This window comes from Azolla caroliniana, unplaced genomic scaffold (assembly GCF_043228905.1).
Source record: "Azolla caroliniana isolate FFs.n. ecotype wild unplaced genomic scaffold, voAzoCaro1.0.p SCAF_3, whole genome shotgun sequence".
In the NCBI taxonomy this organism is placed as follows: Eukaryota; Viridiplantae; Streptophyta; class Polypodiopsida; order Salviniales; family Salviniaceae; genus Azolla; species Azolla caroliniana.
In genome coordinates this window covers 4,316,771-4,344,536 of record NW_028230438.1, presented here as the reverse complement: position 1 = coordinate 4,344,536, position 27,766 = coordinate 4,316,771, and the positions used below count along the sequence as shown (strand labels likewise).

The following is a 27,766-nucleotide window of genomic DNA, read 5'->3' as shown; positions in this document are numbered from 1 at the left end:
GATACATGATTCAAGGGGCAAAAACAATTGATTCAGCAAACTAATTAGAACAAATTTTTATTCATGAATAATATAATTTGAGTACTTGGAATGGCAAAGAATGTTTCTTTAAGCAAGAACCACCCAAAGTTAGCATACAGGGCAAACGAGGCTTTAATGGGAATTCAAAGCTTTGCCCAGAAATGGGAGTAAAGATCTGGGTTATTGGAATATGCGTCACCTTGGGGAGGATAAAAAATAGATCAAAATCTTTTCTGCCACATGTATCATCAATGAGTGATGGAATGGCTATCTATCTGTACAGATGTAATCTGGAATACCTTTCCCAGCAAAATATACAAAATGCAAAATGTTTGCTTCTAGCACCAACTAGGCCTTCAGAGAAAACCATATAGCTTTTTTCGGCTCGCCATTTGTACATGATCCTTAAATATGACCTTGCCAATGCTCCTGCTTGCATCTTTGTCAAAAGCCGATCAATCAAATCAACACAATAACATAGAAACCAATAGCATCCATTGATCTTGTCCATCGGAGATCAATCCGAGGCACAAAGAATAATTGAGCCTATATGACCATATATACATTTTCCAGCTATTTTACAACCATCTTACAGCAAACAATGCAACAGGTATCTATTGCAGTGTCAGATTGGTCTGATTCTTGTAGTGGTGAATCTATCATGTTGCTTGGGGTTGCAAGAAGAAGAAACCGGGATTTTCTCGAAGAATGGCAGGAGGATCCACATCAGATAGATCTGACTCTGGCATGGATTTTGATATGTCATCAACAGAAAATGGAATGCTGCAAATCCAGAAAAGGGTGTTGATAATGTGACTTGTTTCCTACAAAACTGCTATTTTTAAACAAAGTTTTAAAAATCAAACCAACCTCGAATCATCATCCAGTAGAAAAGAATTGCTCATTGGATTGTTTGCATCTTCTGCCATCAAAACTTTCATATTCGCAATAACCTGGAAGAAAAACTCACATCAAGCATTAAATCAGCCCAGAGGAGAAAGACTCACATCTTCTAGACTCCGAAGACTCATTTAAACATAAATGATCAGACAAGCACACCATCAACTAGAATATGTTATGTTCAATTGCATAAATTCACTCACCTCAGAAGAAACACTGTGGGTTCCATATTTATCATCCCAATACATAGTGCTTATGCGATAAAGTTGTTGTATGCTTAGAACCTACATCAATGAGCATATACAGCCAATTATAAGATAACACTTTGCAAAAAAAAACTTAAAATTGACATGCAAGTTTTACACTTGTACGTACAGGACAAAGATCACGGGTTATCTCATCCAGTGTTTTTTTAGGCTTCTGGTGTATAACCTGTCAAAAATTATCATGTAATAAGCTCATCATAGATCAAGGGCAGATATGTATAAAAGTTCATTCAGAGAGTAGACACCCAAAATGCCCAGAGCATTGTACAATATGGACGCTAAAAAGAGTAGATGGGTTTTAAACTTAAACCATAAAACCCCTTATCTCATAAACGGCCCTAAGATTGCCTTATTTCCCATAATGCCCTTGGTAACGCCTCAAAGAACAAAAAGAGGATGAACTGACCATAACAGTTGCTCAAAAAGCTGATATAATTGATGAAAAGCAGATGAAGTGACTGCATAACTTCTCAAATTTTAATTGCTCGAGAGGGGATTTATCAAGGGATATTTTGGAAATTAGAAAAATTCAAAGGGGTTTTTTGGAAATTAGGGTATATTTCAGAGTTATTCCCTAAATAAAACTGAACCCACCGTTGGCAGACAAAAGCCTTAAGAAAATTACCAGAAATCCTACAGCCTGCCTTATGTGTTTTAGCTCATCCCAGGATGTTCCAGCATACTGCAAAATAAATGGAGGATGCAATGAACTGACATTCACATAGCAAAATAATATTTGAAAACGCATATTTTTCAATTTACCTCTTCCGTGGCATCGCATACCCATTGCTCTAATTCTGCTAAACCGGCCTTGACATATTCCCCATTACTGAATGAGCAGCACTCTCTTCGCAATAAAAGACTGGAACACAAAACAAATCTATCACCTCGGGAAGCAGAAATGGAGCTATACAATGCAACGTGCAGTAAAAACAGAATTTGTATTGGTACATGCCTGTTGAAAAGCTGAACATTAATATAAGAAAATATCTGAGTGAAAACTTTCCTCATCAAGAATGCTGGCACCTGAGACATGTGTTTGGGAATGTAAGTTCAGATATCTTAAAAAAGGAAAATTCAGGGCAACAGAGAGTTGGAATATGTCTTTTTTGTACATTATTGGCACGCATGATGCTTAGCAAGCTACTGAGGTTTTTGATAATACTGTGCCAATGACTGCTCAGAATTTGTTGTGAAGCACTGCTGGCATGCACAGACCTCGAAGCAGCTTTTCCTAGTGTTGCTCTTGAAGTTCTAGGAGCCTGGACGGACAGTTAGCATGTCAGTATGTGAATCATCTTCTGCTAAATCAGCAAGTAAACTTTTACGACATTATCAACCAGTTCAACATCTGCAAACCTGAATGCAAAGCGCAAGCAAAGGTGTTATTTCTTTCTTTAGATTATCTCGAATCATTCCATAGATCTTCTCTACATATGCAGTAAGTTGCTGTTTGAACAACAACGCGGGATATTTTGCTTCCACTTGCCGTGATGAATCTAGCCCACCTATAATGCCGCCATTAGCAAATGACAGCCCCCCTGAAGGTGAGGATCGGAAGCCCTGAGAAATACCCATGTCAGTAAACCAATGTGATATTACATCGTATTGGCATGAGGCCAGTTTCTATATCTATAGTTCCTTCTTGTCAACAAATCAGTGTAACTAGGTTTCTGGGAGATATTTACCTGAGCCATCCTCCCAAAAAGACTAGATGAAGGTGTCCTGCGTCTCTGCTGAGAAAAGCCTCCTGTGCCACTTGCTTTCAAAGTGCGCTGGAGAAGGAAAAGAAGCATTGATGTGTTTGATAGCCAATACGAAAGTATATCATTATTGTCCTGGCTCTGTAGAAAAACCAACCCCACAAGTAAATGTACTGCACAAGCATAACTGAATCTAAGAACCTCTTCAAAGTCATACCTCAATTGCTGTCCCAATAGTCTGTACAATTCGATCAAAAACACTAGTTCTCTCTGCTTCAAAAGAACGCCACTGAAGTAAACATTTGTAAATAATACATGCTGCAATAGGCCTCTCCTGACTGAAACCCACATCTTGACTGACACACTTCAATAGTGCTTCAAGATTTTCCTGAAAATACGGGGAGAAAAGGTAAAATAAAACGCAACCAGGTTCTGATATCTTGACTAATGACCTTCAATGTTGTGACCCTACATATTCACACAAAAAAACTGCATTCTGTTGTAATTGTGTTTGAAAGAGGTAGATGTTAATTACCTGCTGTCTATCTGCTGTAAGAACCTTCTGCTGCCGTTCTACTTCAGGCTGCTCCTTTACAGGGGTGACAGGTGGAGATTCCTGGTGTAGTAGAGATTATCACTATCAAAATTTCCAAAGTAAAATGGCTGCATAACATATGCAGGGGTCTATCTAGACAATAAACTGAAGCAACAAGACAGTTATGTTTCATACAACTTATGTTTGAATATCGACAAGTTTATTGCATGTATATCAGCCCTGGGGAACTACCTCAGTACACAGTACAAACATAATTGTCTATTCATGATGTATGATAGTGCCTCCACAAACGAAGAATTTAGATCCCAGAGTTAACGTGCAAGAAAAATGTGTGTGAAGGATAGTATGGGGAGCCCACTATGATGCTATAGCAAACAGGTCTACACTCACGATATCCTTGCTGACATCCACCCAACTGTAGGACAATATGGAGGAGCCATATCATATCTCAAGTCTGGCTTATATACATCTTCGTTTCTTACTAATTCACTCAATGTGATTATTATATGTTCAATATGAAGAAGCATAGAATATATCAAGCTTAACATAAATGTGCAACTCAATTACAGACCAGGAAAAAGGTAAATTACTTACAGATGCTCTGACATCACCATTTGAAAGTAAACCACTTTCTGAGCTCCGCTGTATTGATAAAACATGGCATTCTAATTAGCAACTTGTCAATATCATTAAAGACAAATCAAAGCGACATGATTTAATATTTAAAATGAAATATGCAAAGTCCCTCACCTGCAGTACTGTGCTTTTGAACCGATTGCTCAGGCCTTTAGCTGGTGATATAACAAGAGTTTGCTGCCTAAGGACTTGATTCTCAGATTCCATATTTGACAGTTTCTCTTCCAATCTGCACCAGTGTGACAGCATAAGAGATGGCTAATTGTTATAATTATGTAAATGATGCAACACAGGTAAGACCTTTGCATTGCCTCCTGCAATTGTTCTAACTTGGTTCCAGACTCTTGTATAGTCTTGGCCTTCTGTTCAATATCTTTTTCTGCCTCCAGAAGTTTTTGCTCATAGATAGCTGCTCGTTTCTCTAAAGAACTTATCACTTCCTGATTTCAACAAAGAAAAAGCACATTGAGGATGAGAAACCAGATATAATAATTCATTTTTATCTGACTGAAATCCTAAACGTTCCTAGTAATAACACCTCTAGACTTTATCTTATTTATTAACCACCACCATCAAGAAGTACAACAGCATATTATCATCTCAACGCAGCTATTGACAACCATAAATATCTGCTACTTCTAAACACAACCATAAACAATTTGCAATGGGAATATTACCTTCAAGCTTTCATTTTCAGCTTCAAGTTTCTCAACCCTCACGTTGCTCACTTCTGATACTTTTATCACTTCTATTTCTTTCATTGTTGAAACAGCTTGATCTGCCGCTTGCTTGCTAAACTCCCTCTCTTTAGCCAAAAGTGTATTTGCTGCTTCTAATTGGGCCTGCATCTCATTTAATGTTGTCTGAAACTTTGACAACTCTAGTGCCTTTGCTTCCTCCAGGTCAGTCTGCAGATGTCAATGTGAGCAAGAAAAAGCAAAGAATCACATCCGTCTAAACTATACAGGGCTTTTAAATTTTTAAGATTTGCAAAGTTCCTTTTTTTAATCCATATCCATAAAAGAATGCAAATATGTTCAGCATTTTTTAGTTATGTATCCTTGTTATAAAGGTTTCTCATACAGTTCATTATGATACACTTATGGAGCATTTGTTTTCAGTCATGGACTTATATTCCTTTCCAATTTCAAATGTATTAGTTCAGGGAATTGCACTTCAAAGTTCATTGAAACTGTTGGCTCATACTTAACATGATACCACAAACCTAGTAGAATAGCATAATATAATATATTAGACATAAAGTGATACAAGAACAAAATTTCCGATGCCATGAATAGCAAAAACATTATCATGGAAATTATTACAAGGGCAAGGGGCTTGCGAACTTACTCGTAGTCTCTTTTCCAATTGCAGCCGCCATGTAAGTTCCTCGCAACGTTTCTCAAGCTTTGTCTTTGCTTCTTGTAGTGCACCTGTCTCTTTTGCAGCCTGCGAAAACTCTCAGATGTTATAAAACCTACTCAATCCTAGGCATTAAAAGAATGGTTAGGTTCAAGCCTACTACTTAAAACAAACTTGTTACAAGTTCTACAGGTTGCCCAGGAGAAGTTACAAATCAGAGACAAAGTACACCGCATAACTAGCCAAAATCACTAGAAATAGCCCCATGTTTTAATATCATCAGTATATCCCTTGCCTTAAAACAAGACATCCAGCCTAACTAACTCAAATGAATTTAGGTTTCAATGATTCAAAATTTACCATTTTGAGTTTCCTAAGTTCTTTCCTAGCAATCCTCCCCCTCCATATACATTGAAGGGTAAGCCCTGCTTTCTTCAGCTTAACATAATCAGAATGAGCCTTATATCTCCTCCAGCAAGTCTGGATTTTCAGAAAATATGACATAAATCAATTTTTCCATTACAATTAAATCTCCAACGTCAAGTTTAACACCATTATTCATATAAAGAAAACCTGGATTTTAATAGCTGCTTGGGTTTGCCGCCTAAATTTGAACTCTTTACGAGCACACATTCCACGTACACATGCCTGAATGATAATGACAGCTGATTGAACCTTCTGGTAAGATTTGCGTGCTTGCCAACCGCGTACATATCTCTGAATTTGGACAGCTGCAGCTTCCCTCCTGATTTGTTCATATTGCTTGCGAGCAAGGTTACCTAATAATCAAAATCAGTTAAAATATATATGCTCAGACTAAATCTTGCAATAAGATCACCGAATTGATATATAGTAAATGAAAATCCATAAACATCCTACTAAATAATACATCTTACCTCGCCATTGTGCCTGCACACGAATAGCAGCTCTACGCAAAGCTTTGAATTCCCTCTGTGCAAGGAAAGTGCGAACTCTTCGCTGAATCACTTTGACGGCATTCCCTAAAACTTCTGCTCTTCTTGCATCTAGCTCTGCCATCTGACCAGCTCTAAGAAAGACCTTCGTTTTACCTATCTGAATACACTCCAAACATAAGCTCCAGTTCAAATCTTGGATAATGCTTCATTACAACCCTGTATTTCAACCTATAAAGCAGAGTAACTTATGCTTATCTTTATATTCAACATAATGAATGTTTGTTTAATGGTGATAAACTGGAGTGGGAGAGGAAAAAATATGTATTACTGTCTTTTAAGAAACTAAAATGAACTAAGACCAAACAAGAGATTGCATTTTAAAATGTTGGCTCCTCTTTGAGGACAACAAACGAAAATTAATGTAACAAAATAAATAAGTAAATAAAAATAAAAGTCATTAACGAATCCTGTATATTATTATATCTGTAAGATTCTCAAGTGAGATCAATTTCTAATGTTTGTCTTTGAAAGATCTATAACATAGATTGATCCAAAATGGAGAGATCTCCAAAGCAAGGGAAGCACCTATCATGGCAGGAGATAATGGCACTTATCTGTCAATGAAAAGGGTGATAATATGTAACCCCTTTGCAATGTCCTGGTTGGGACCCACATGTGTAGCCTTTAAACAGATAATGTCAATATTTTCTTTCAAAACAGGGATTTATATACGGTGTTCAAAATTTTCATTGGAATTGATGTGTGGTCAAATTCTATGGATATCAGAAAAGTAAAATATACAAGTGCTGCAGATGAAGTTTCTGAACCAGATGCTGTTAAAAGCCATGCACAATGAACCATTATATTACTTTTCTGACAAGCCCAGTCAAAGAAACTATGCATATCACCGAGAGGTGAGGAAAGCCTCACTCTTTCCTCCCTTACTCTTTCCTCTGCTTCCCTTGAAGAAACAACAGATGAAGTATCTGAATCAGACATTGCAAAAAGCCAGACATAATAAACCACTTCGGGACTACCTACCACCATGTAATATATCTGGAGATCAGTCGAGGAAACTACAAGTGTCACCAAGAAGTGAGGCAAGTCTGCATTCTTTCCTCCACTTCCCTTGAAGAGACTGCCGATGAAGCATCTGAATCAGACGCAGTTACAGGAGAACCTATTGTTGCTTTCTGGATTTCTGGAAAACCTTTGACATTGCACCGCATACTCAACTCATGTACAAACTAAAAGCCCTTGGAGTCCCAGTAGATGTGTCATGGGAATCAATGCATAACATGAATCAGAGTTAGGAAAATTATGTACTCCTATTGTGTTGTCGGAATTTGGAATAAAACAAGGATGCCCACAGTCACCCACTCTCTTTGGTCATTATGTAAATAAGATATCTAATTGCATTAGGAGACTGGGTGGTTTACCAATGACATTGTGTTGATCTGTGAATCTTTGAAGGGCATATAAAGAGATCTAAATTCCGTGGAGTAGCCGGCATATACCCTATTGGGTCAGGTCAGTCTTGATAAAACAGAAGTGCTGGTGCTCAACACCAGTCATGCATCGGTAACAAGATCAACACTAATTTCTTTTTGGGAGAGGAAAAGGTTGCATATTACAACCCGCACATATGTAGGAGTAACATTTAAAAGGACTCGGTTCTCCCTACATGAGGCTGCCTGGATTTGACTTTCTCATGGATATTTAACCCTTGAAAGACAATGTGCACATATCCAGTTCTAAGAACCACTAACAATATTGTGCTTGTTTCATACACTTGTAACACCAACTCTTCTCTGCAGAGTAGAATTATGAGAACCAAGCCTTTACTTTATCCATGGGCCTTCTACCTGCACACAGCTTTGCTCATTCAGTTCTCTCCCATTGCAGATGATTCCCCTCTGCTGCATCCCACAGGAGTCTGATCAAACAAAGTGATTATTGGCATTGAGATCCTGCGCACAGACACTGCATTGGCCTAAAAAAATAGGCCCAAGCATTGAGGATCACAGATGGTGCCTCCCTCACTTCAAAGATCTACATCTTCAAGCCCATGTTGGAAATTTTTCAAAGAAAAGTCTTTCAGTCAAGCCCACTTCAAAGATCTACGTCTTCGAGCTCACTTCAAAGCTTAAAATCTTAAGCTCTTAGATATCTAGATTCCTTCGTACCTTAAGTTATATTTATTTTGGTTGGTGTTCTCAAAGACAAAAAACCATTATAGATGAAATCCCTTGTTTTGTCTTATCGCCCACTCTGACCTCTTAAAAGACATTAATGTAGGTTTCTAATTTCATTTAATCAACAAAAACAAAAGTAATTGACTTACATAAATTATTTTGCAGTTGCTTCAAGCAATGTTTTTATTAAACTCCTTAATACAAATATTTCATTCCTGCAACATTGGGGATCACAATAGCCATATTGTTAACTAATCTATATTTATTCTGTAAGTAGACTTTTGTCATATTAGTGGCACTCTATTTTGAATACAGGTACACATCAAGAACACATGCTCTTGATACTTCTATCCTATGCGCTGCGTAGTGTGATAGGGCAGCTGCGAACTTCATCACATCAGTTACAGATTGAGGTAGGCAGATATACACGACTACCTCTAGAAGAAAGAATTTGCCAATTGTGTCATCAAGTAGTGGAATCCGAAGAAAACTATGTTTAGACACTGTAGTCTCTTTTATGAAATCAGTGGGAGATACCATTGCCTCTTTAAACAAGGCTTTGGCCCACTACGCAAGGTAATGGAATATGAGAACCAACAGTGCCTAGGACTTCTCTTGCTAGAGCTGAAGAGACATCGGGAAAAATTGTTGAAGAATACTGCCACACAAGCTCATCCACAAAGAACAATCACAACTTTCTTTATCCCCATCACTCCTACTAATGCTACAAGTCAATCATGGGATACACAAATGGGCTCCCGACCAGGACATAACGAAGGGGTTACAATAGCAATTTTCCGTGCACGTAGGCCCCAGTCCCATGGACCATGACCTCGACACCCTTGTCATCAACAGATAAAAGCCATTATCTCCCGCCATCCTAGGTGCTTCCCTCGTTTCGGAGACATTTCCATTCTGGATCAACCTATGCTAGAGATCTTTCGAAGACAAAAGCTACAATATATCTAACTTGAGAAGACTCCCTCGTCTCTTTTTATCTTATATACTTTTATATTTATGGAGTATTATTTACTTATTTTTTTGATTTGTTGTTCTCAAAGACGAGACAACACTTACGATATTATCTCTTGTTTGGTCTTATAGGCCATCTTGGCCTCTTAAAAGACATTAATATATCTCTTTCTTCCTTTTTTTCTTAGAGAAAAGGTATACCATGATAAACCCAAGGCAGAAAATACATCTTTCACCTCGCACAAGATAATACTTATAATGTCTCTAGCATATTGCAGGCATCATTTAATCCTCTATGCAAATCTGCTTCCTCTTAATGGGCTAAATTGTATCCCTATGTCTTGTTAATTTGTTTACATACAGCTTCAAAGCAAAAAAAAAAATCTGAGTCAAAGTTTTACCTGATAGCTATGCAAATTCGCCTTCTTGAAAATCAATTCGATAGCAGCCTTTTCATCATAACTGCATTGAGAGAATGGATGTGCTTCGGTTTGTTTTTCTCATCATAAATTATAGAAGTTTGGAGCAGGCTTCTGACTCAACTTTTGGACACAGTACAGAAATAATATTACCTTCCTTCCTGCAACTCAGGAGCTAGGAGACTAAATCGATCAATAAATTCATCGAACGTCCTTCTTGTAGGATAACCTGCACAGCTAATACGTACAGCTTCAAGTACTCCCTGAACAAGAAGAATATACACATCTTAGTTCCTTATGTCAAATACTTTTCTCAACTGTAGTATATTTTTGGCACATACCCCACATCTGAGCTGCTGAAGAACATTTGAGTTCTCAAAACGCCCCGGCTTATTGTATGCATTTGGCTTCACACAACGAATGTAGTGGGGCTGTGTTGAGTTGAGTGTCTCCATTAGAGATATTAATTGTTGCTGGAAACACAGAAACCATCTGAGAGTTAAAAAAGAACCAAACAAATTGACATTTTCCCGCTCTAAACAAGAATGCCAATATAGATAATCCCAATTGAAATAGCCTAGTAATATAGTATGTATGGATCATGTTTCTTATTGCACAGAAATATGTTGAAGATGAGATTGTGATAGTGGTTTAAATGGGGTATGCGCAAAGTGGCACCCATGTTGGAACAAGGCAAATTGTTCAATGGTATCCCCCTGACACAATCTGACAGTGGCACCCATGTTGGAACAGATGGGATTCACCAGACACAATCTGACAGTGATCAGAACCTCATTTTATTCCATTTTATATATAGTAGGCACTTCACAATTTGTATCAATATAATTCAATGGCATCAGCATTGTTCAAACCTTGAACCGAGTACCAATTGAAGAAAATTTGTATGAAGATTTGGATGGTTCTTCAGGAGATGGGGGGAAAAGATTTCCAACAAATGGGCATCTTGAGGATCCCAGCAATGCCTCGTGCTCAGCAACAACATAATCCTTATTTTTGTCAAGAAATAAATCTGCCTTATATGTGACCTGTAAAAGAATAAAGATAATAAAATATTGTATGGATACAAATAGTAGAATGACACAAAAATACCAGTAAAGTATCCTTACCTCACCAGCATAATGAGAGATGATGAAATCTGTACGAGAAAGTTTTGGCTTGGTAAATCTTTTGTGATTCTTGAATGTTTCAAAAAGCTTATTGGCAAATGTTTCATGGGTGGCTTTTGGGAACATGCTGCAAAAACAGCAGAGATCACCAGTCAACATCAGCAAAAATGGGCTTATTGAACGTCTATTTAATAATTTACAGAATACATCAATTGAACCTCTATTCTTTAACATGCAGTGTTCAGCATTGAAAGTTGAAATTATTCATGACACAACATTCCAGAGCAATACAAGATCAAAGGCCCCTCAAGAAATGTGCATCAAATACATGATCAGAATAAATACCTTTATTATATTTTACATATCTACTTGTTATTTTAAATTTCTATAGTTCATAAAACATACTCAATTACAGTGTTAAACCTAGATGAGCATTACTGCTGTAATTAAAAATAAAGGAATGCTCCTAACTTATCTTTTTTGGAAAATATGCTAGGGGTAAAGAAACTTTCTTATTGTAAAGCTGTATTGTAGACGACCTATATAAATATTCTTGGAAAACTTTTATCAATATTGATTTTTGCATCTCTGTAACAGAAAGCCTCCCCAAAAGACAATCTCAAACTTAGGCAATGACAAATTTTGCAGATTGCAAAAGTAAATTAAATCAGCATATTCCATAGTATCTCCTCTCAGCTATCTGAAAACTTCCACTGCTGAAAGACAATGGCAAACATAATGACTCAAAAAGCCTTCATCCATTAATTTATCCAATGCTTCATTGATAATGTAGACATCGTAGTATGAAAATATTGGAAATATTTGTTCCAACTTAGTCAAACATATTTATGCTCTAAAACAAAGGTATGAGAAGCCAAATTTTGAACATGAAAACAAAACCGGTATACCTGGCACGCAGCCAGTTCACAGATTATTCTTAGAATCTCACGATACAGTAGCAGCGCTACGACAATCATTACTCAGGTTTGAGGTCCTTACCATGCTTCATCTAGGATAGAGATAATCCCCCGTGGTTTCTGTAAAAAGCAATAGGATGAGGAAGCAATAAACAAGTTATTCAGAAGGTTCATAATCTGGACATCAATATAAAATTATCTGCTGGTTTACAAGGATCGCCTAGGAAACAGATATAATCGCATTGATCAAAGCATGGGATAGACAAAATTCACCCAAACGACGTTCAAATTTTATACTTTCTCTATCATATCCAAGACATCTTGATTATCCACAAATTCAATGTAGCTCCAGTCAATTTCCTCCTTTGTGTATTCTTCTTGTTCCATCTTGAATACATGCTGTTGAAATATAGCATAGATGCATTCAAACCCCATACGTAATTGACAAAGAGACTCAAATTAAAGAAACTATATAACAGAACTTTGAAAAAACCTGGTTGAAATGTTGTTGCAGTTTCTCATTCGTAAGATTGATGCAGAATTGTTCAAAGCTGTAAATGATATAACAATATAGTCTTAGATGCTTCATGGTTAAAACATGATGGAGATGGCAAAGTTCTTGTATATTGCTCAAAAGGCTCGGGAATTCAGATAATGCCACAGACTGATTTATACATTATATCTAGATCCTGTGATGCATAATAAGCAAAGATGGTGCACAATAATCAAGAATAAGCTGGTTAATTCGGACATGCATCATCCACTCTGTCCCATTTGGACTTTTCGTTGGAACTATATAGAATATAATGTCCTCAGGTTCATACTACAACACGACGTGCATCTAGACATCATCCACATGATATTATTGATCCTCATCTACTAGTAAAACTGACACACATAGTCTACTGGCCAATTAATCCAGTATAAGCTAGGGTACTCTGACACACTTTGTCTACTGACTAAATAATGTGTCCCTCATGCTGACTTAGGGTTTCCATTGGCACTACATAGTATAGAAAATCCCAAGCATCAAATTCAAACCAGGTGACCAGATATCAGCTACAAAGAACCAAGCATTTTGGAGACATCAACATCTAAACATCCATTTGCACTGATTATTATACCTCATGCTTTGCTTATTGACAAATTTTTAAAAAATATACTTGCATGTATAGACAAACCAAGCTCATGTGTCATAACAAACACACAAGGAGCTCAATAACACCTGTTGAACTTGAAGCTCTCAAATCCATAAATATCGAGCACACCAATCAATGTCTTTGAGTTGGGATCTTGACCAATGGATTTATTCACTTTATCAACAAGCCTGTAATTAGAAAAATAAGAAAAGGAAATTACTATCTGTCAGAAAAGTCAAACCATCCATGTTATCTGTCAAAACAAGAAAAGGGTAGCAGGTTTATATGTTCAAATACCAGTCAAACAGTCGTGAATAGACAGTTTTTGCTAATGTGTCTCGATTTATTGTAGCTGCAAGTGGATCAAGTGTTTTTGTAATGTTTTCATCTCGTGTTACTATTATTCGTGTGGTAAGAGCATCCAATAGTCCACCAGGATCACACCTAAAATTGATCCACAAAATGTTTTTAAGTGGATTGTTTTGCATTATTAAGCATTTCAACATTAAAAATGCATGAATAGTGCAGACATAAATAGCTCAGCAGCTGTTTCTAAATGGAATTGAGAATTGTCATCCTTTGGTACAGATGAGTCAGCTTCCTTCCCTTGGACAAATTCAATATTCCCTAAATGAAGAATTGCAGCCACTACACGGAAGATAGCCTCCTACACAATTACCAGAATTGGAATTACAATACAAGTGGCTGCTGCACAAGGAAATGGTCTAGACACCATTGGAGATATAAAATTTACCTGTTCTTCTAAACTTATACCCACTACGTCCATAGCTCTCCTTGTCAATGTATACTCCCGGCTATTGCTAGTGCGTGCCAATTCATAGCAATTGCTTTGATTGAGATAATGAAAGTGTTTAGGATCTTTCAACTTGTATTTTTCAGCATCCTGTACAAACAAAGCATAGTGGATATAACTAAAAGTGCTCCGAAGACAGCTTATTACATCAGGTTATTTTTATAATACCTCAGTTGATGCACATAATTGATAAAAGCAATGATAATTCCGTTCAGGATCAGAAATCTGCACAACACGTGACCTTTCGAGGAGATAAGTGCGAACAGCAGCTCCTGATATTCTTCCACTTCGATCAAACTGAAGCTCCACAAATTTTCCAAATCGACTGCATAATGTACAAAATCAATAATGTCAGATCTAAAGCATGTATAAAGTTTTGATTGTAAAAAGAGCAATCGATAAAATTATTTTGTGCATGTCCAAAACATAACAAAAATTTGACATATGTGGCGTTTAGACACAATATATACTGCGGAAAAACGTAGCATAATGAATATTGGATTTCCTGCTTCTCCTTTATCTCATGGTCATCACCACCCCCCTAACCTTCCTCATCTAATGATTTTGTATCACTTCGCTGGTAAGATAATGTATTAGTAAAAACAAATACATGGATAATCTGGATTTTACAGGGTCTTGCAAAAAGAAATTACATCTTGTTATGCAATCCATGAGGTCTCATTTCAACATGAGCAATGTAGAAATTAGGAGTCCACTACTTCCATGAATTTCTGGATTTACCAAACACCAGAGCTGATCTTCTATCACTCAGGCGTTATTGCCGTTTGACGTGTTTAGATGCCAATCTCATATGAACCCATGGATGAATCTTCACTTCACAACATGACCAACATAGAAAGAAAAAAAGACGCATTAAAGTCTTTTAAGATGCCAAAATGGCCTCTTAAAATATAGATTACATCTTAAAATATTGCATCACAGTAAACCAAAATAAATATGATTAAATTGATAGAGAACCTCCAATGGATCTACTGTAATGTCATTGGTTGTAAATACTAGCTAACCTTCTCCTGTCCATCCATAGGCTCTCTATCTTCTGCTCCAATCCTGAGTAGCTTGTTTCTTTCTCCTCTACACCAGGATGCACTAGAGGTTCAGGAGGAGTGGTTGTGTTTTACACAAAGGAGCCACATGATAGAGTGCATATTGTGCATCAAAATGTAGATACACGTTATATGTGGGCACAAATCAAAAGAGGGGATCTTCAGGAACTATATATTGCAATTTGCTAATTTCCACCTACCTACTCAAGGTTTGCACATCTCAGTGAATCACCATATCTACCATTATATGATCATATCATAAGTTTTGCTACTATGGGAGACATAATACTATTATGAAACTTCAAGTATGAACAAAGGATGAACAAAAACCTACGTTTGACACTAACGAGGCTGTTTATGGAGAAGTTAAGGCAGAACAGATTGGTCTTAAGTGACAAGCCCAATTCGCAATGGCCTGGATCAGATGCTTTGACATGTTGAACCCAAAAGGAGGTGCAACCACAGTCGACTACCTAGTGGGATCTCCATCTCTTATACCTGAAATACAAGCCTTCACTATCTCAGGTAGACCTGTTGGTTTAGCAGCAGATCGTGCATATCTACACTTTGAGAAGAAAGATGGAAGCACAAGGGATGCATATCTACGCTTTGAGAAGAAAAATGGAAGCACAAGATGGAATTGTCGAGTTCATTGCATTTAGCAATTCAAATCTGGTATCGGGAAGAACAGATTATGAAGCATCCACATCTACCTGTTTCTATGCTAAGTGGCAATTTGCACATACAATGTGCCCTGTAGCTTAAATGCCTTTCCTCACACAATGGCCAATGCCCCAAATTTGGTAGTCATACAAAATAGTTGGCATGTTGAGGAATGTCGTGATACAAGGAGATGCTTGTAACGTGAAGTAACTCAGGGTATTTATACATACACACAAGCAAGAGCAACGTTCTAATGCCTCGTGAGGGAGAAGAAGAGACTATATTTAGCTAAATTTGAAGATTATTTGTATAGCTTATTTCTAAGAAAGTAAAAGGGCATGGAAAATGTTTAATGAGAGGCAACCTACCACAAGTGACCTCACCTTAGGTGTGGCATGAATATGCTAAGGTTCTATATGATATCCTAGGGCAGCCTCCACTAAACCCACCCACATGGCTCATACTCACATGAATCCACCTTTTTTACTACACAAAATGTAAGAAATGCCATTGATCGGTTACAATTGGGAAGGCTCGGGATCAGGATGGATTGGTTGGTCAGCATTTTATCTATGCCCGTGACATCTTGCTCCCATTGCTAGCACACATCTTTAATAGAGCCATGTGTAAAGGTTTTCCTACTAGATGGACAGAACATACCATTTTGTTGATACTAGTACCAACACTACCTAGTAGTTCGCTTCTCGTTTTTGATACACCGCAAATCGATTTATCTAAGTCATACTTTAGTTTTAAAGATACTCTCCCAATAGAGGAGAAAGACGAATCTCCGATTGTATCCACGCTCTATGTTATCTTTCCATTCCAATAATCTTTCTTCAATTGCAATTCTTGTTACACCAGTGGATTCCCCGCTCCCCGCCCAGCCACCCAACCGATATTTCATCCAGAAGAGATATTTGCTAGCTAATCCACAGAAATAGTCATATAAAATAAGTGTGTAGTTCTCTCTCATTTTCAATGGAAATCTTTTACCAGATTTCTCGCTATTCTTAATACCAAGAATTCTTGTCCCAATAGAAATCGGATTTGATTCCTCATCGATCAAAAGAAATCGATTGAGTCGATATATTAAAGCATTCCTCATTTGTGAATAAATTTGTAGGATGGGAGGGTCTCCCCCGCCTCCGTGACAATCTAACCCGGATGTACCATAAAGAGACGGCTTTTTATTTATACAGAACGGGAATGAAGACAATTTGTAAAAAGCTTCCCGCTTGGGACGGAACACCGACCCACCCCCCTCAGATTTGAATAAGATCTTATCGCAGGAGTCTGCGGGGATTTTGAAATCGTTTTTCAATCCTGTTGTTCGTAGTCGATCCGGATCTTGCTTGTTAGATACTTTCCAGGAAAATGATGAATTAGAACCATTCTTGTAAAAGTTAATTCTATTTTTGGTAACATCATGCCAATCCTCAAGAGTGGAGACCCCATGATGCAAAGCAATTATAGAACAACTAAGATTAGCCATTACTTAGCTAAACTATATGGCTTGATTGCCCGCATGATAAGGAGCAAAGCAGCCCCTATAATTACTGAGCCATTATTCCGATCAGTGACCTTAACGTCTATGGGAGCTCCCTAAAGGAAGGTACTCAAGGTTGGCACTTACGTCATCAAGAAAACTGGCTGAACATGGAGATACTCATTGCTGGTATACTGAAATGCAACACTGCTTCAAGTCACACAACATAAGTATAAATGTGTTACCCCATTCCAATATAGTTTGGACTGTCCCCATCTAAACATGACCAAAGTGGAAAAGAATAGAGTGATCCAAACTGATATTCTTATCTTGGAAAACAAGATAACATGGATCAGCCCCAAAATATCACTTGGTACGAAGATGGCCCACTACAAGCTACTTTTTACACACATAACTGGCCACCTTATATGGATGAACATTTATCCTATACGATGGGCAATGTAATAGGGCAGGCTGCGATAATCACATCAGTTACAAATTGAGGTAGGCAGATATACATGAATACCTCTAGAAGAAAGAATTGCCAATTGTGTCGGCACCGAGTGGAATCCAAAGAACAATGTGTTCGTCACTGTAGTGTCTTTTATGAAATAAGAGGAAGATACCATTGCCTCTTTAAAAAAGGCTTTGGCCCACTACGCAAGGTAATGGAATATGAGGACCAATGGTGCTTGGGACTTTTCTTGCTAGAACTTAAGAGACACAAAGAAAAGTTTTTGACAGACAATAATACAGCCACACAAGCTCATCCACAAAGAATCACAACTTTCTTTAGCCCCATCACTCCTACTGATACTACAAGTCAATCAAGGGCTACAAAAATGGGCTCCCAACCAGAACATAACAAAGGTGTTATAATAGATCAGGCAATAGCAATCAGTCATGCATGTAAGCCCCGGCCCAATGGACCACGATCTCACCACCCTTGTTGTCGACAAATAAAGGCCTTATTTCCCGTCATCGCAGGTGCTTCCCTCGCTTTAGAGACCCCTCCATTCTAGAGATCGACCTATGCTAAAGTTACAATATATCTGACTTAAGAAACTTACATGTGCCGATAACAAATTTCTTTAGCCTCTTTTTATCTTATTTACTGTTATGATTACTTAGTATTAACACTACTTTGATTTGATTTGTTGTTCTCAAAGACGAGACAACACTTAGGATGTAACCTCTTGATTGGTCTTAAAAGAAATTAATATATCTTTCTTTTTTGAACCAGCATCTGTTTCACTTGCAAAGTTCTCCTGGATTTTCAAACACAATGATCACATCCACACCATGCCCAAGAAGCCCCCAGCTCAGAAGGTAGACACTTCAATCACTCATCTTATAAATTCGCCTACCACCTTTGGGAATTTCCCAGAGTTCCATCATTCGGAACACTACATGAGAGGTAACAGAGACTAATGCCTGTCAAGGGGTAGAGGTAGTTTGAGACTTGCTCCAGGCTTGCAACATGTCATGTGTCACAGTAACATCTTGCTCACCACTAAATTGCCTATAAGACCCATCTGACTTCCGAGAAAAAATTGTTGGGAATAAAGGGTCATCGTGCCTTTTACTAGTGCACAAGTGTGAACGCACTCGTAGAACACTTTTGACTTGTATATACATAATATCTAAAAACCAAAAAAGAGGTACACTCTTCGTACCCAAGACAGCATGCATCTCTCTCTCCCTTTGTCTCTCACTCAGACTCTTTTCCTCTCTGTTTTTGACCTAAACCCTAATCCTTGTGTTGCCTTCAAACTGGTATCAGAGCAAAGTTTAGGGTTTTCTACAAAGCAGGTTTGGTCCTCCGTTTGGGCTAAGAAACCATGACTATCAGCAGTGATAGTAGCCACCTTATGCACATCAAGAAACTGGTGTTGCCTTCAAACTGGTATCAGAGCAAAGTTTAGGGTTTTCTACAAAGCAGGTTTGGTCCTCCGTTTGGGCTAAGAAACCATGACTATCAGCAGTGATAGTAGCCACCTTATGCACATCAAGAAACTTGAGGGTGCACATACCTTTGCGGTTTGGAAAAAGCAGTGTTACAACATGTTGCTACAGAAGAAGCATGCAAAGCCTATTAAAGTCAAAGGGGTAAAGCCTACAAATATGGACCTGAGCTTGCACGCTCGACTATTGAGTTGTCGATTTCTGATGCCTTGCTATTTAATATTTGAAGGTTTGAACTGTGCCTATTCTATATGGACTAGACTAGCGGAATTGTATGCCCAGAAGACGACAGCTAGCAAAGTTTATTGGCTTAAGAAACTTATGGATTTGCGCATGACAGAGGGCACACCCATGTCAACTCACCTGAGTGAGTTCATTTCCATTTTCAGCCAGTTGGTTGCCTTGAAATTCATCATTGATGATGAGTTTTAAGGCCACGTTTTTACTTTGCACCTTGCTAGAAAGTTGGGATACTTTCAGGACTGCTATGAGCAATTCAAATGCGATGCTTCTTTATGCCGATGTAGAGAGTTCTCTACTCATGGAAGAGATGAGTCAGCAAAAGAATGCATCCAATAAGTCCTCTAGTGTGTTGCATATGAGGGGTAAGTCACAACAAAGAGGCAAATCTGATAGTTATGGCCATAATAAATCACGTGGTAAAGATGTAGAATGCCATCACTATGGCAAAAAGAGTCACTTTAAACGTGATTGTTTCAAATGGAAGAAAGAGAAAGGAAAGGGCAAGAAGATAGATGATTTCATAGAAGAAAAGAGAGACATTCAACCGAGGGAAGGCAATACTAAAATTGAAGAGGTGAATGTAGTCACTCATGATAGTGGTAGTGGAAATGATCTACTCTTTGTTTCATCATGCCATAGAGAACATGTTTTACTTGCAGATATGGATGGTGACATGCACACTTAGATACTCGATTCCGGTGCTTCTTTTCACGTCACCCCTCATCGCGAGTGGTTTCCAGATTACACAGGAGGTCGACATGGTGTTGCCTATCTTGGGGACAACTATGCATGTGAAATTGCAGGTATTGGCACTATGCAATTACAGTTTCAGCATGGTTCTGCTTTCACACTTCAGTATGTACGGCATGTACCTCAGCTCAAGAAGAGCTTGATTAGCACAGGACAGCTAGATGATGATGGATTTCACACAACCTTTGGTGATGGGAAATGGAAGATTTGTAAGGGATCTAGAGTTATTGCCAAGGGTAGTAAAAGTGATACTTTGTATCTTCTCCATGTATCTAGTGTGAGTGACCATGTTGTTGCCATAACCGAGCAACCTAGTGTTTCTTTGTGGCATGGCCGGTTGGGACACATGAGTGAAACTGCTATGAAAGTATTGTCTCGTTTGGGTTACTTGCCATGTCTTCGTTATGCTGATTTTGAACATTGTGATCATTGCATTTATGGTAAGCATGTACAAACATCTCATAAAAAGTCTCTTTCGCTGAAGTCTTCCCCACTTGAGTTAGTACAGCAGCAAACACCTGCTGTAAACTTGCCTGCAAATGCAGAAAATGAGGTTGGAAATGATCAGCCAGCGTTTGCCAATAATGATGAGCCACCAAATGTGCAGGAACAGTTAGAACAGCAAGCTGTTAATGCTGATTTGCAGACTGAAATGCCTGGACAGCAAGTTAAAAATGATGATTTGCAGGCTCAACAGCTACCAAACAATGAGCATTGGGTTAGGAGATCGTCTAGAGTTACTAGACAACCTGACAGATTTGTTCTTGATGCAAACAGTGTGGCTGATTATGTCATGGTAACTGATTGTGGCGAACCGACTTGCTTCAAGGAAGCAATGGACAGACAGGACGCCAAGAAATGGTATAAAGCCATGTTGTCAGAGATGGAATCTCTTGAGAAAAATGACACTTGGGATTTGGTGCAGTTGCCTAAAGGGCAGAAAACACTTCCATGCAACTGGGTTTATAAAATGAAGGTCATTTCTGATTCCTCGCCAAAGTACAAAGCAAGATTGGTTGCAAAAGGATACAAGCAGGAATATGGAGTTGATTTTGATGAGATCTTCTCACCTGTAGTCAAGATGACTACATTAAGAATCATTTTGGGTTTAGTTGCAGCTGAAGATATAGAGCTCATACAGATGATTGTGAAGACTGCCTTTTTACGTGGCGATCTGCATGAAGACATATATATGCAGCAGCCTGAAGGTTGTGTGGCTAAAGGCAAAGAGAATATGGTTTGTAAGCTCAAAAGGAGTTTGTATGGGTTGAAACAAGCACCAAGAGAATGGTATCATAAATTTGATGCATTTATGCAGTCTCAAGGTTTTCGTAGAAGTCAAGTAGACCACTGCTTGTACACCAAGAAGGCAGGAGATGGCAGCCTGATTATCTTGGTTTTGTATGTTGATGATATGTTGATTGCTGGCAAGGATATTCATGCCTTGGATTCATTGAAGAAAAGCCTTCATGGCAGCTTTGATATGAAGGATCTTGGTGATGCAAACCACATCCTTGGCATACGAATACTCCGAAACCGGTCGAAAGGGGTACTCTTTCTATCTCAGCAGGAGTATATCTCTAAGGTTTCGCAGCGTTTCAATATGGCGGGGGGGAAACAATTGGGGTTCCATTGCCTCTATATTTGAAACTCAGTGCAGAAGACAGCCCTACATCTGATGATGAGAAGGCTGAAATGGCTAAGGTTCGATATGCTTCAGCCGTTGGCAGTTTGATATATGCGATGGTTGCTACACGCCCTGATATTGCCTTTGCAGTGGGAGTGGTTAGTAGGTACATGGCAAATCCCAGGAAAAAGCATTGGGAAGCGGTGAAAGGTATTATGAGATACCTCAAAGGCACAAAGGACTTGGGTATTTGCTTTCAAAAGCAAAAGGCATCTGCCGTTGGTTTTACAGATGCGGACTATGCTGGTCACGCAGACTGCAGGAAGTCTACTTCTGGGTATGTGTTTACTTTCACAGGAGGAGCGGTCTCTTGGATCTCCAGACTGCAGAAGTGTGTTGCATTGTCTACTACAAAGCCAGAGTATGTTGCTGCCACTGAGGCATGCAGAGAGGCTTTATGGCTTTAATATCTAGTGAGAGATCTTGGCATTACAGAGCTACCTATTCTTCATTGTGACAGCCAGAGTGCTATCATGCTAGCTCGGAATCCCGTCTTTCATGCAAAGACGAAGCACATAGAGGTGAAGTATCACTTCATAAGAGATGTACTTGACAGCAAGAACATTGAGCTTGTCAAAGTACATACAAATAATAATCCTGCAGATCTTCTCTTGAAGGTTCTTCCAGCTGAGCGATTTGCTCATTGCCGACAGATGATGGGAGTTGGATAGATGTATGTAGTTCAGCTTTGTACATACTTGGACTTAGCTGACTTTCTTCTTCTTTTTTCTTCTCACAGCATATTGTCTTTAGCTGGGAGGTTGTTGGGAATAAAGGGCCATCATACCTTTAGTGCACGAGTGTGAACACACTCGTAGCACACTTTTGACTTGTATATACATAATATCTAAAAACCAAAAAAGAGATACACTCTTCGTACCCAAGACAGCGTGCATCTCTCTCTCTCCCTTTGTCTCTCACTCAGACTCTTTCCCTCTCTGTTTTTTACCTAAACCCTAATCCTCGTGCTGCCTTCAAAAATGCCCTACCAGTTGTTGGGTATTGGCTCTCAGGCATATACTTCGGCCAGATCCAATCCATCACTTGCTTTTGGATCTCTCTAAAAGACCTTTCCACTCTGGATCAACCTATGCTAGAGATCTTTCGAAGACAGAAGTTTATATTCTAACTTGAGAATCTCACATGTGCCGAAAACTAGATTCCCTCATCTCTGTTTATCTTATTTACTTTTATATTTAGGGAGTAATATTTATTTTATTTTCATTTGTTGTTCTCAAAGACGAGACAACACTTGAGATGTAATCTCTTGTTTGGTCTTATAGGTCATTTTGGCCTCTTAAAAGACGTTAATATATCTTTCTTTCTTTCTAATTTGAGAACCCCACATGTGCGAAACCAGATTCTTTCATCTCTTTTTTATCTTATTTACTTTTATATTTACTGAGTAATATTTATTTTATTTTGATTTGTTGTTCTAAAAGACGAGTCAACACTTAAGATGTAATCTCTTGTTTGGTCTTATGGCCATTTTGGCCTCCTAATATATCTTTCTTTCTATGGTCCTTTGATAAGGCAGACACTTAAAATGAAGCAGAGACCAATGCAAGACATTCTGGGGTGCTCCATTTGGCCTATGAGACAACCTTCAAAGATCAATAAGGATGCTCTCACATTACCAAACTCTCAAGTTGCATGTTGTATCACACAGCTCTTTGATAGTTCTTTTCAGTACCCACTACTAGGGTAACATTTTATTTACTTACTAGATAAATCTGCAGCTATATTTTAGCTCACTGTGTTTTGATGACATATCATGATTGTAAAAGGTGTGGGTTGTCTCTTAGGACATTTGGCCTCTTTAAAGACATTAATATCTTTATTTATTTATTTATTTGGGTTCACATCCAATTCACCATGCAAAAATAGTATATCAGACCCAGGAGAGTAGGACATGCAAAAAATAAGCAATAGTAAACCCATTAATGTAGATAAAACTGACTTAAATGAAGCACCACATACCAACATTGAAAAACATAAATATCTCAGCAAAGTGATTACCTTGAATTGTCGTTTCTGACCGTTTTTGCATTACCAAAAGCTTCAAGAAGTGGATTTGACTACAACAAGGTGTCAATGCATCAGTCAGATATGATAAAAGAGCCATGAATGTCTACATAACAGGGCAGTACTAGAATAATAAATCTGCACGAATCCTCTTAAATGTTAATAAGATTATGAAATGAGGTTCTTATTACTTCCAAAACTTGCTGTTCAACTGTTCTACCATCAGACATTGCTCGGCCACCCATGAAAGCAATGTATTGCATCAACAGTTTTGTGGTCTCTGTCTTTCCAGCTCCACTCTCTCCGCTCACAAGAATGGACTGACTTTTTCCTTCATTAGTCATAGCTCTGCTTTTTCAATTTGCTCATAAGAATCGCACAAGGCAAACATCGACATTGTTTCAACCAAAACAGTACATGCACTTGCCTATAAGCTGTATCTGCAATTGCAAATACATGTGGACTTAATTCACCAAAAGTAGCTCCTCTATATTGCTCCATCATATGAACATCATATAAGTGTGGAAGCTTGGTGAATGGATTGACTGCAATCAGGATGTTCCCTGTATATGTCTGCCAAATGAAATTGGTTAGAACTTGTTGAATTGAAAAACAAGCCAAAACTAAGATGCAGATCCATATTCCGAACATGGAAAAAAAAAACAGAATGGATGCATTATGCAATGTGATTGTTGAGCATTTTAATGGATTTTATATATAAGCGTGAGAGGACAGCTAGCTCAAAATTAAAACAATACACTGACCAAAACAAGTCTTTATACATATCATAATGTAATTTCATCAGATCTAGATGTAAGAGAGTATTATAGCCCCAAGAGAAGCTCACATAGATATCATTGAGTTCGTATCTGGTGGCAAGGTTGTATAAAACACCTGGCTCATGTAAATAAGCCAATTTTGTCATGTCATCAACTCCCCCAGGTTGTGCATCTGGATCTTTTGGGTGAACATCGGCCACATTGGTAACAACCTGAAATTTCGAGACATTAAATATAGTTTTAACTGCAACCTAGCTCCCAAGTGCCTTAAGACTATTTTCCTAAAATGTGCCTACTAACCACTTTTCCTGTTGATGTCTTTGTTTTCAACTCATTGCCATTGATTTCCAACACTTCAGCATCTAACCAAGCCAACTCACTATCCTCCACCCATACTTGAGATCCAACAGTTATACTTTTGTCATTGGCCTGTGAAGAACAAATCTTTAAATGAAACAACTAAAATATCCAAAACCCAAAAAATGAAAACAAAAAACATATTCATATGTATGCAAGAAGCACATTTTCATTGCTCAAGCTGTGCAGTCTGCACTTTTTTAGTGGTACAATTTATCGCTGGCAAGGAACCTCATGGTGAACTCACAAAAGATAACTACAAATTGAAAAATACAAACACAATAACCTCAAACTAGAAGCAATCAAATGAAGGCCCATGAATATGCTGCTCAGTATCCTAAATAGCATAACAGATGTGTCAAATGATTGCCTCAATGAAAAAATGCAAGTCCCAGTTCTTTTGACTATAGTGACTTCCATTGCATGATTTCCAGACAATCCATAAACCACATTATTTGACACATGTAAAACATATGGCATGTGCACCCAGACACATACTTATAGTAACTCATTGTTCTACAATCAAAATGGCGTCCACGATTGTAGCGCATGTATGTATGTATGTATGTATGTACACAGAAGATATAAATGGGTATATATGTGTATTTATGTGCATGCAACCACATTCATACATATATATATATATATATGTATAGACATGAGTCTATGTATATTCAGAATCATTTAACTCTTGCAAGGTCATGTGTACTTCATAAAAGAGACTCAATACCAAAGCAATGAAAATGCCAGAAAACCCACGAAACAAAGAGGATTTAGAAATTTGAGTTTGATTTGTCCTTGCTAGAACTCGACACACACACAGAGGTTGTTGACAGACAATCATACAACCACAACAGCTCATCAATAAAGAACTGTCATGAGTTTCTGTAGCTCCATCACTCCTAATGCCAGAAATCAATCAAAGGTTTCACTAGTGGGTTCTCTACCATGACCTTGCTAGAACTCGACACACACACAGAGGTTGTTGACAGACAATCATACAACCACAACAGCTCATCAATAAAGAACTGTCATGAGTTTCTGTAGCTCCATCACTCCTAATGCCAGAAATCAATCAAAGGTTTCACTAGTGGGTTCTCTACCATGACCTTGCTAGAACTCGACACACACACAGAGGTTGTTGACAGACAATCATACAACCACAACAGCTCATCAATAAAGAACTGTCATGAGTTTCTGTAGCTCCATCACTCCTAATGCCAGAAATCAATCAAAGGTTTCACTAGTGGGTTCCCTACCATGACCTTAGCAAGGGGTTACAATAAATCAGATGATAGCAATTTCTCACGATATACATTCATCTGCAGATCAGACTACTGTATTCATCAACAACTAGGTGCAAAAATGATAGTTACATTGCTTTAATAGCTATACAACTTGATATTCAACAGATTTCCTCAACAGTTTCAGGACACGACTTAAAAAACCACAAGCAAAAAAGTTATATATGATCTGCAGGTCAAACTGTTGCATTCATCAACAATTAGACGTGGAAAAGTTAGTTACAATGCTTTTATAGCTAGACAGCCTGAAAATCAAAGCATTTCCACAAACGCACACAGTTACAACTTAACAAGCCACAAGCAAGCTGTATATGCCATGCAGATCAAACTTTGCATTCATCAAAAACAATTACCATTTCTTATGCATCTTGCGACCTGCAGTTCAAATCATATCCTCAACATTTACAGATTTACAAACAAAACATACATACATATGATCTGCAGATCAACACGTTGTTGCATTTCACCATCAACAATTACCAGAAATTACAAAAGAGAGAAATTTGAATCAGCTCAAACGTTTTCTTCACCTCAGTAACAACTTTACAGGTCTTAGTCAATGAAAGCAACGAGAGATGTGTGCATGATGTGTAAACAGAACAAAAGACGAAGTCGACGAGAAATCAAAATGGAAGAAATGATCAAAGACGCACCATTTCTGGGGGGAGGATTGCGAAAAGGAGTAATCGACAGCTAAAACTGGCAGCGAGCTCCCATTAAAGCTCTCTGAAGCAGGGGGGAGAGGACGAAAGAGGGGGAGAGACTCGTGTCGATGAAGAATTCGCCGCGTGATACTGCGAGAGCGGATCTGAGGTGTGCGATCGATCGATCGATCGATCGAAGGATCGAACGAGGAAATTAGGGTTAGACGACGGAAGAAGAAGGGCAACAAAATAAAATAAACAGGAAGTGGAATGAATGAAGGAAATGAGAGAGAGAGAGAGAGAGAGAGAGAGAAGGCTTTACAACAAAAGCAACAAAAACAAAGAGAGAGAGAGAGAGAGAGAGAGAGAAAAAAAAATTTATATTCATTTTTTTGGGTCTTTCAGACATTATTATGAATCTTGATTTTGATGATGGATGTGTGCATAGTATGAACCATACGTGCATTCGCCTTCGAGAATGTTTCAATCCGTCGAGTATGGTAAACAGCCTAGAAGTAAGGTAAAAAGTGTAAAAAAAACCATAAGATTGTTTTGATAACCTACGCATTCGTTTTCATTCATACGGAAATGAATGTTTGCCGATGCATTAGAGTATATTACGTACTATGGATGTGTGTGTGTGTGTGTGTGTGTGTGTGTGTGCCTTTGTGTGTTGTGCGTCGCAAAACATGAGCATCTGAAGCCACATTTGTGACTGGAGTTTGGCATGTTCATTCTTCACATCACATTCCGGCACTTACATATGCAGTGAGTTATGTGCATGTGGTCGGGATCCACGTCGTAGTGTGCCTGACTTCGACTTGTGCAAGGCTAGTGGGATGTTGCAATTAA

At 38.2% G+C, this 27,766-nt stretch overlaps 2 protein-coding genes across 2 annotated transcripts in view; both read right to left on the bottom strand.

Annotated features, from left to right (window-relative positions):
* Positions 1 to 27,766, bottom strand: part of LOC147865959 (membrane steroid-binding protein 1-like) — a 62,552-nt gene that overhangs the window by 30,796 nt on the left and 3,990 nt on the right. The window lies entirely within an intron of this gene.
* On the bottom strand, positions 32 to 27,219 carry LOC147865960 (myosin-9-like). The gene is made up of 39 exons (XM_087316295.1): positions 26,924 to 27,219; positions 24,910 to 25,038; positions 24,678 to 24,821; positions 24,258 to 24,403; positions 24,022 to 24,178; positions 23,825 to 23,883; positions 14,113 to 14,269; positions 13,885 to 14,034; positions 13,661 to 13,797; positions 13,428 to 13,574; positions 13,217 to 13,318; positions 12,485 to 12,542; positions 12,289 to 12,390; positions 12,074 to 12,111; positions 11,075 to 11,201; positions 10,820 to 10,993; positions 10,289 to 10,420; positions 10,101 to 10,210; positions 9,930 to 9,990; positions 6,341 to 6,518; positions 6,018 to 6,223; positions 5,805 to 5,924; positions 5,433 to 5,531; positions 4,760 to 4,990; positions 4,383 to 4,522; positions 4,197 to 4,311; positions 4,041 to 4,088; positions 3,426 to 3,506; positions 3,108 to 3,278; positions 2,876 to 3,031; positions 2,547 to 2,750; positions 2,303 to 2,449; positions 2,143 to 2,213; positions 1,950 to 2,049; positions 1,813 to 1,869; positions 1,297 to 1,353; positions 1,125 to 1,205; positions 892 to 974; positions 32 to 804 (listed from the first exon to the last, which is right to left on the bottom strand). Exons 1-39 carry the CDS (start codon positions 26,924 to 26,926, stop codon positions 681 to 683), a joined length of 4,602 nt encoding a protein of 1,533 aa, XP_087172421.1. The 5' UTR covers positions 26,927 to 27,219; the 3' UTR covers positions 32 to 680.

Coding starts and splice junctions, on each gene's coding strand:
- LOC147865960 (XM_087316295.1), bottom strand. Junction 24,822..24,909: donor AGACATCAACAGGAAAAGTG/GTTAGTAGGCAC, acceptor TCGAAATTTCAG/GTTGTTACCAATGTGGCCGA. Junction 3,507..4,040: donor ATGGTGATGTCAGAGCATCT/GTAAGTAATTTA, acceptor CTACTACACCAG/GAATCTCCACCTGTCACCCC.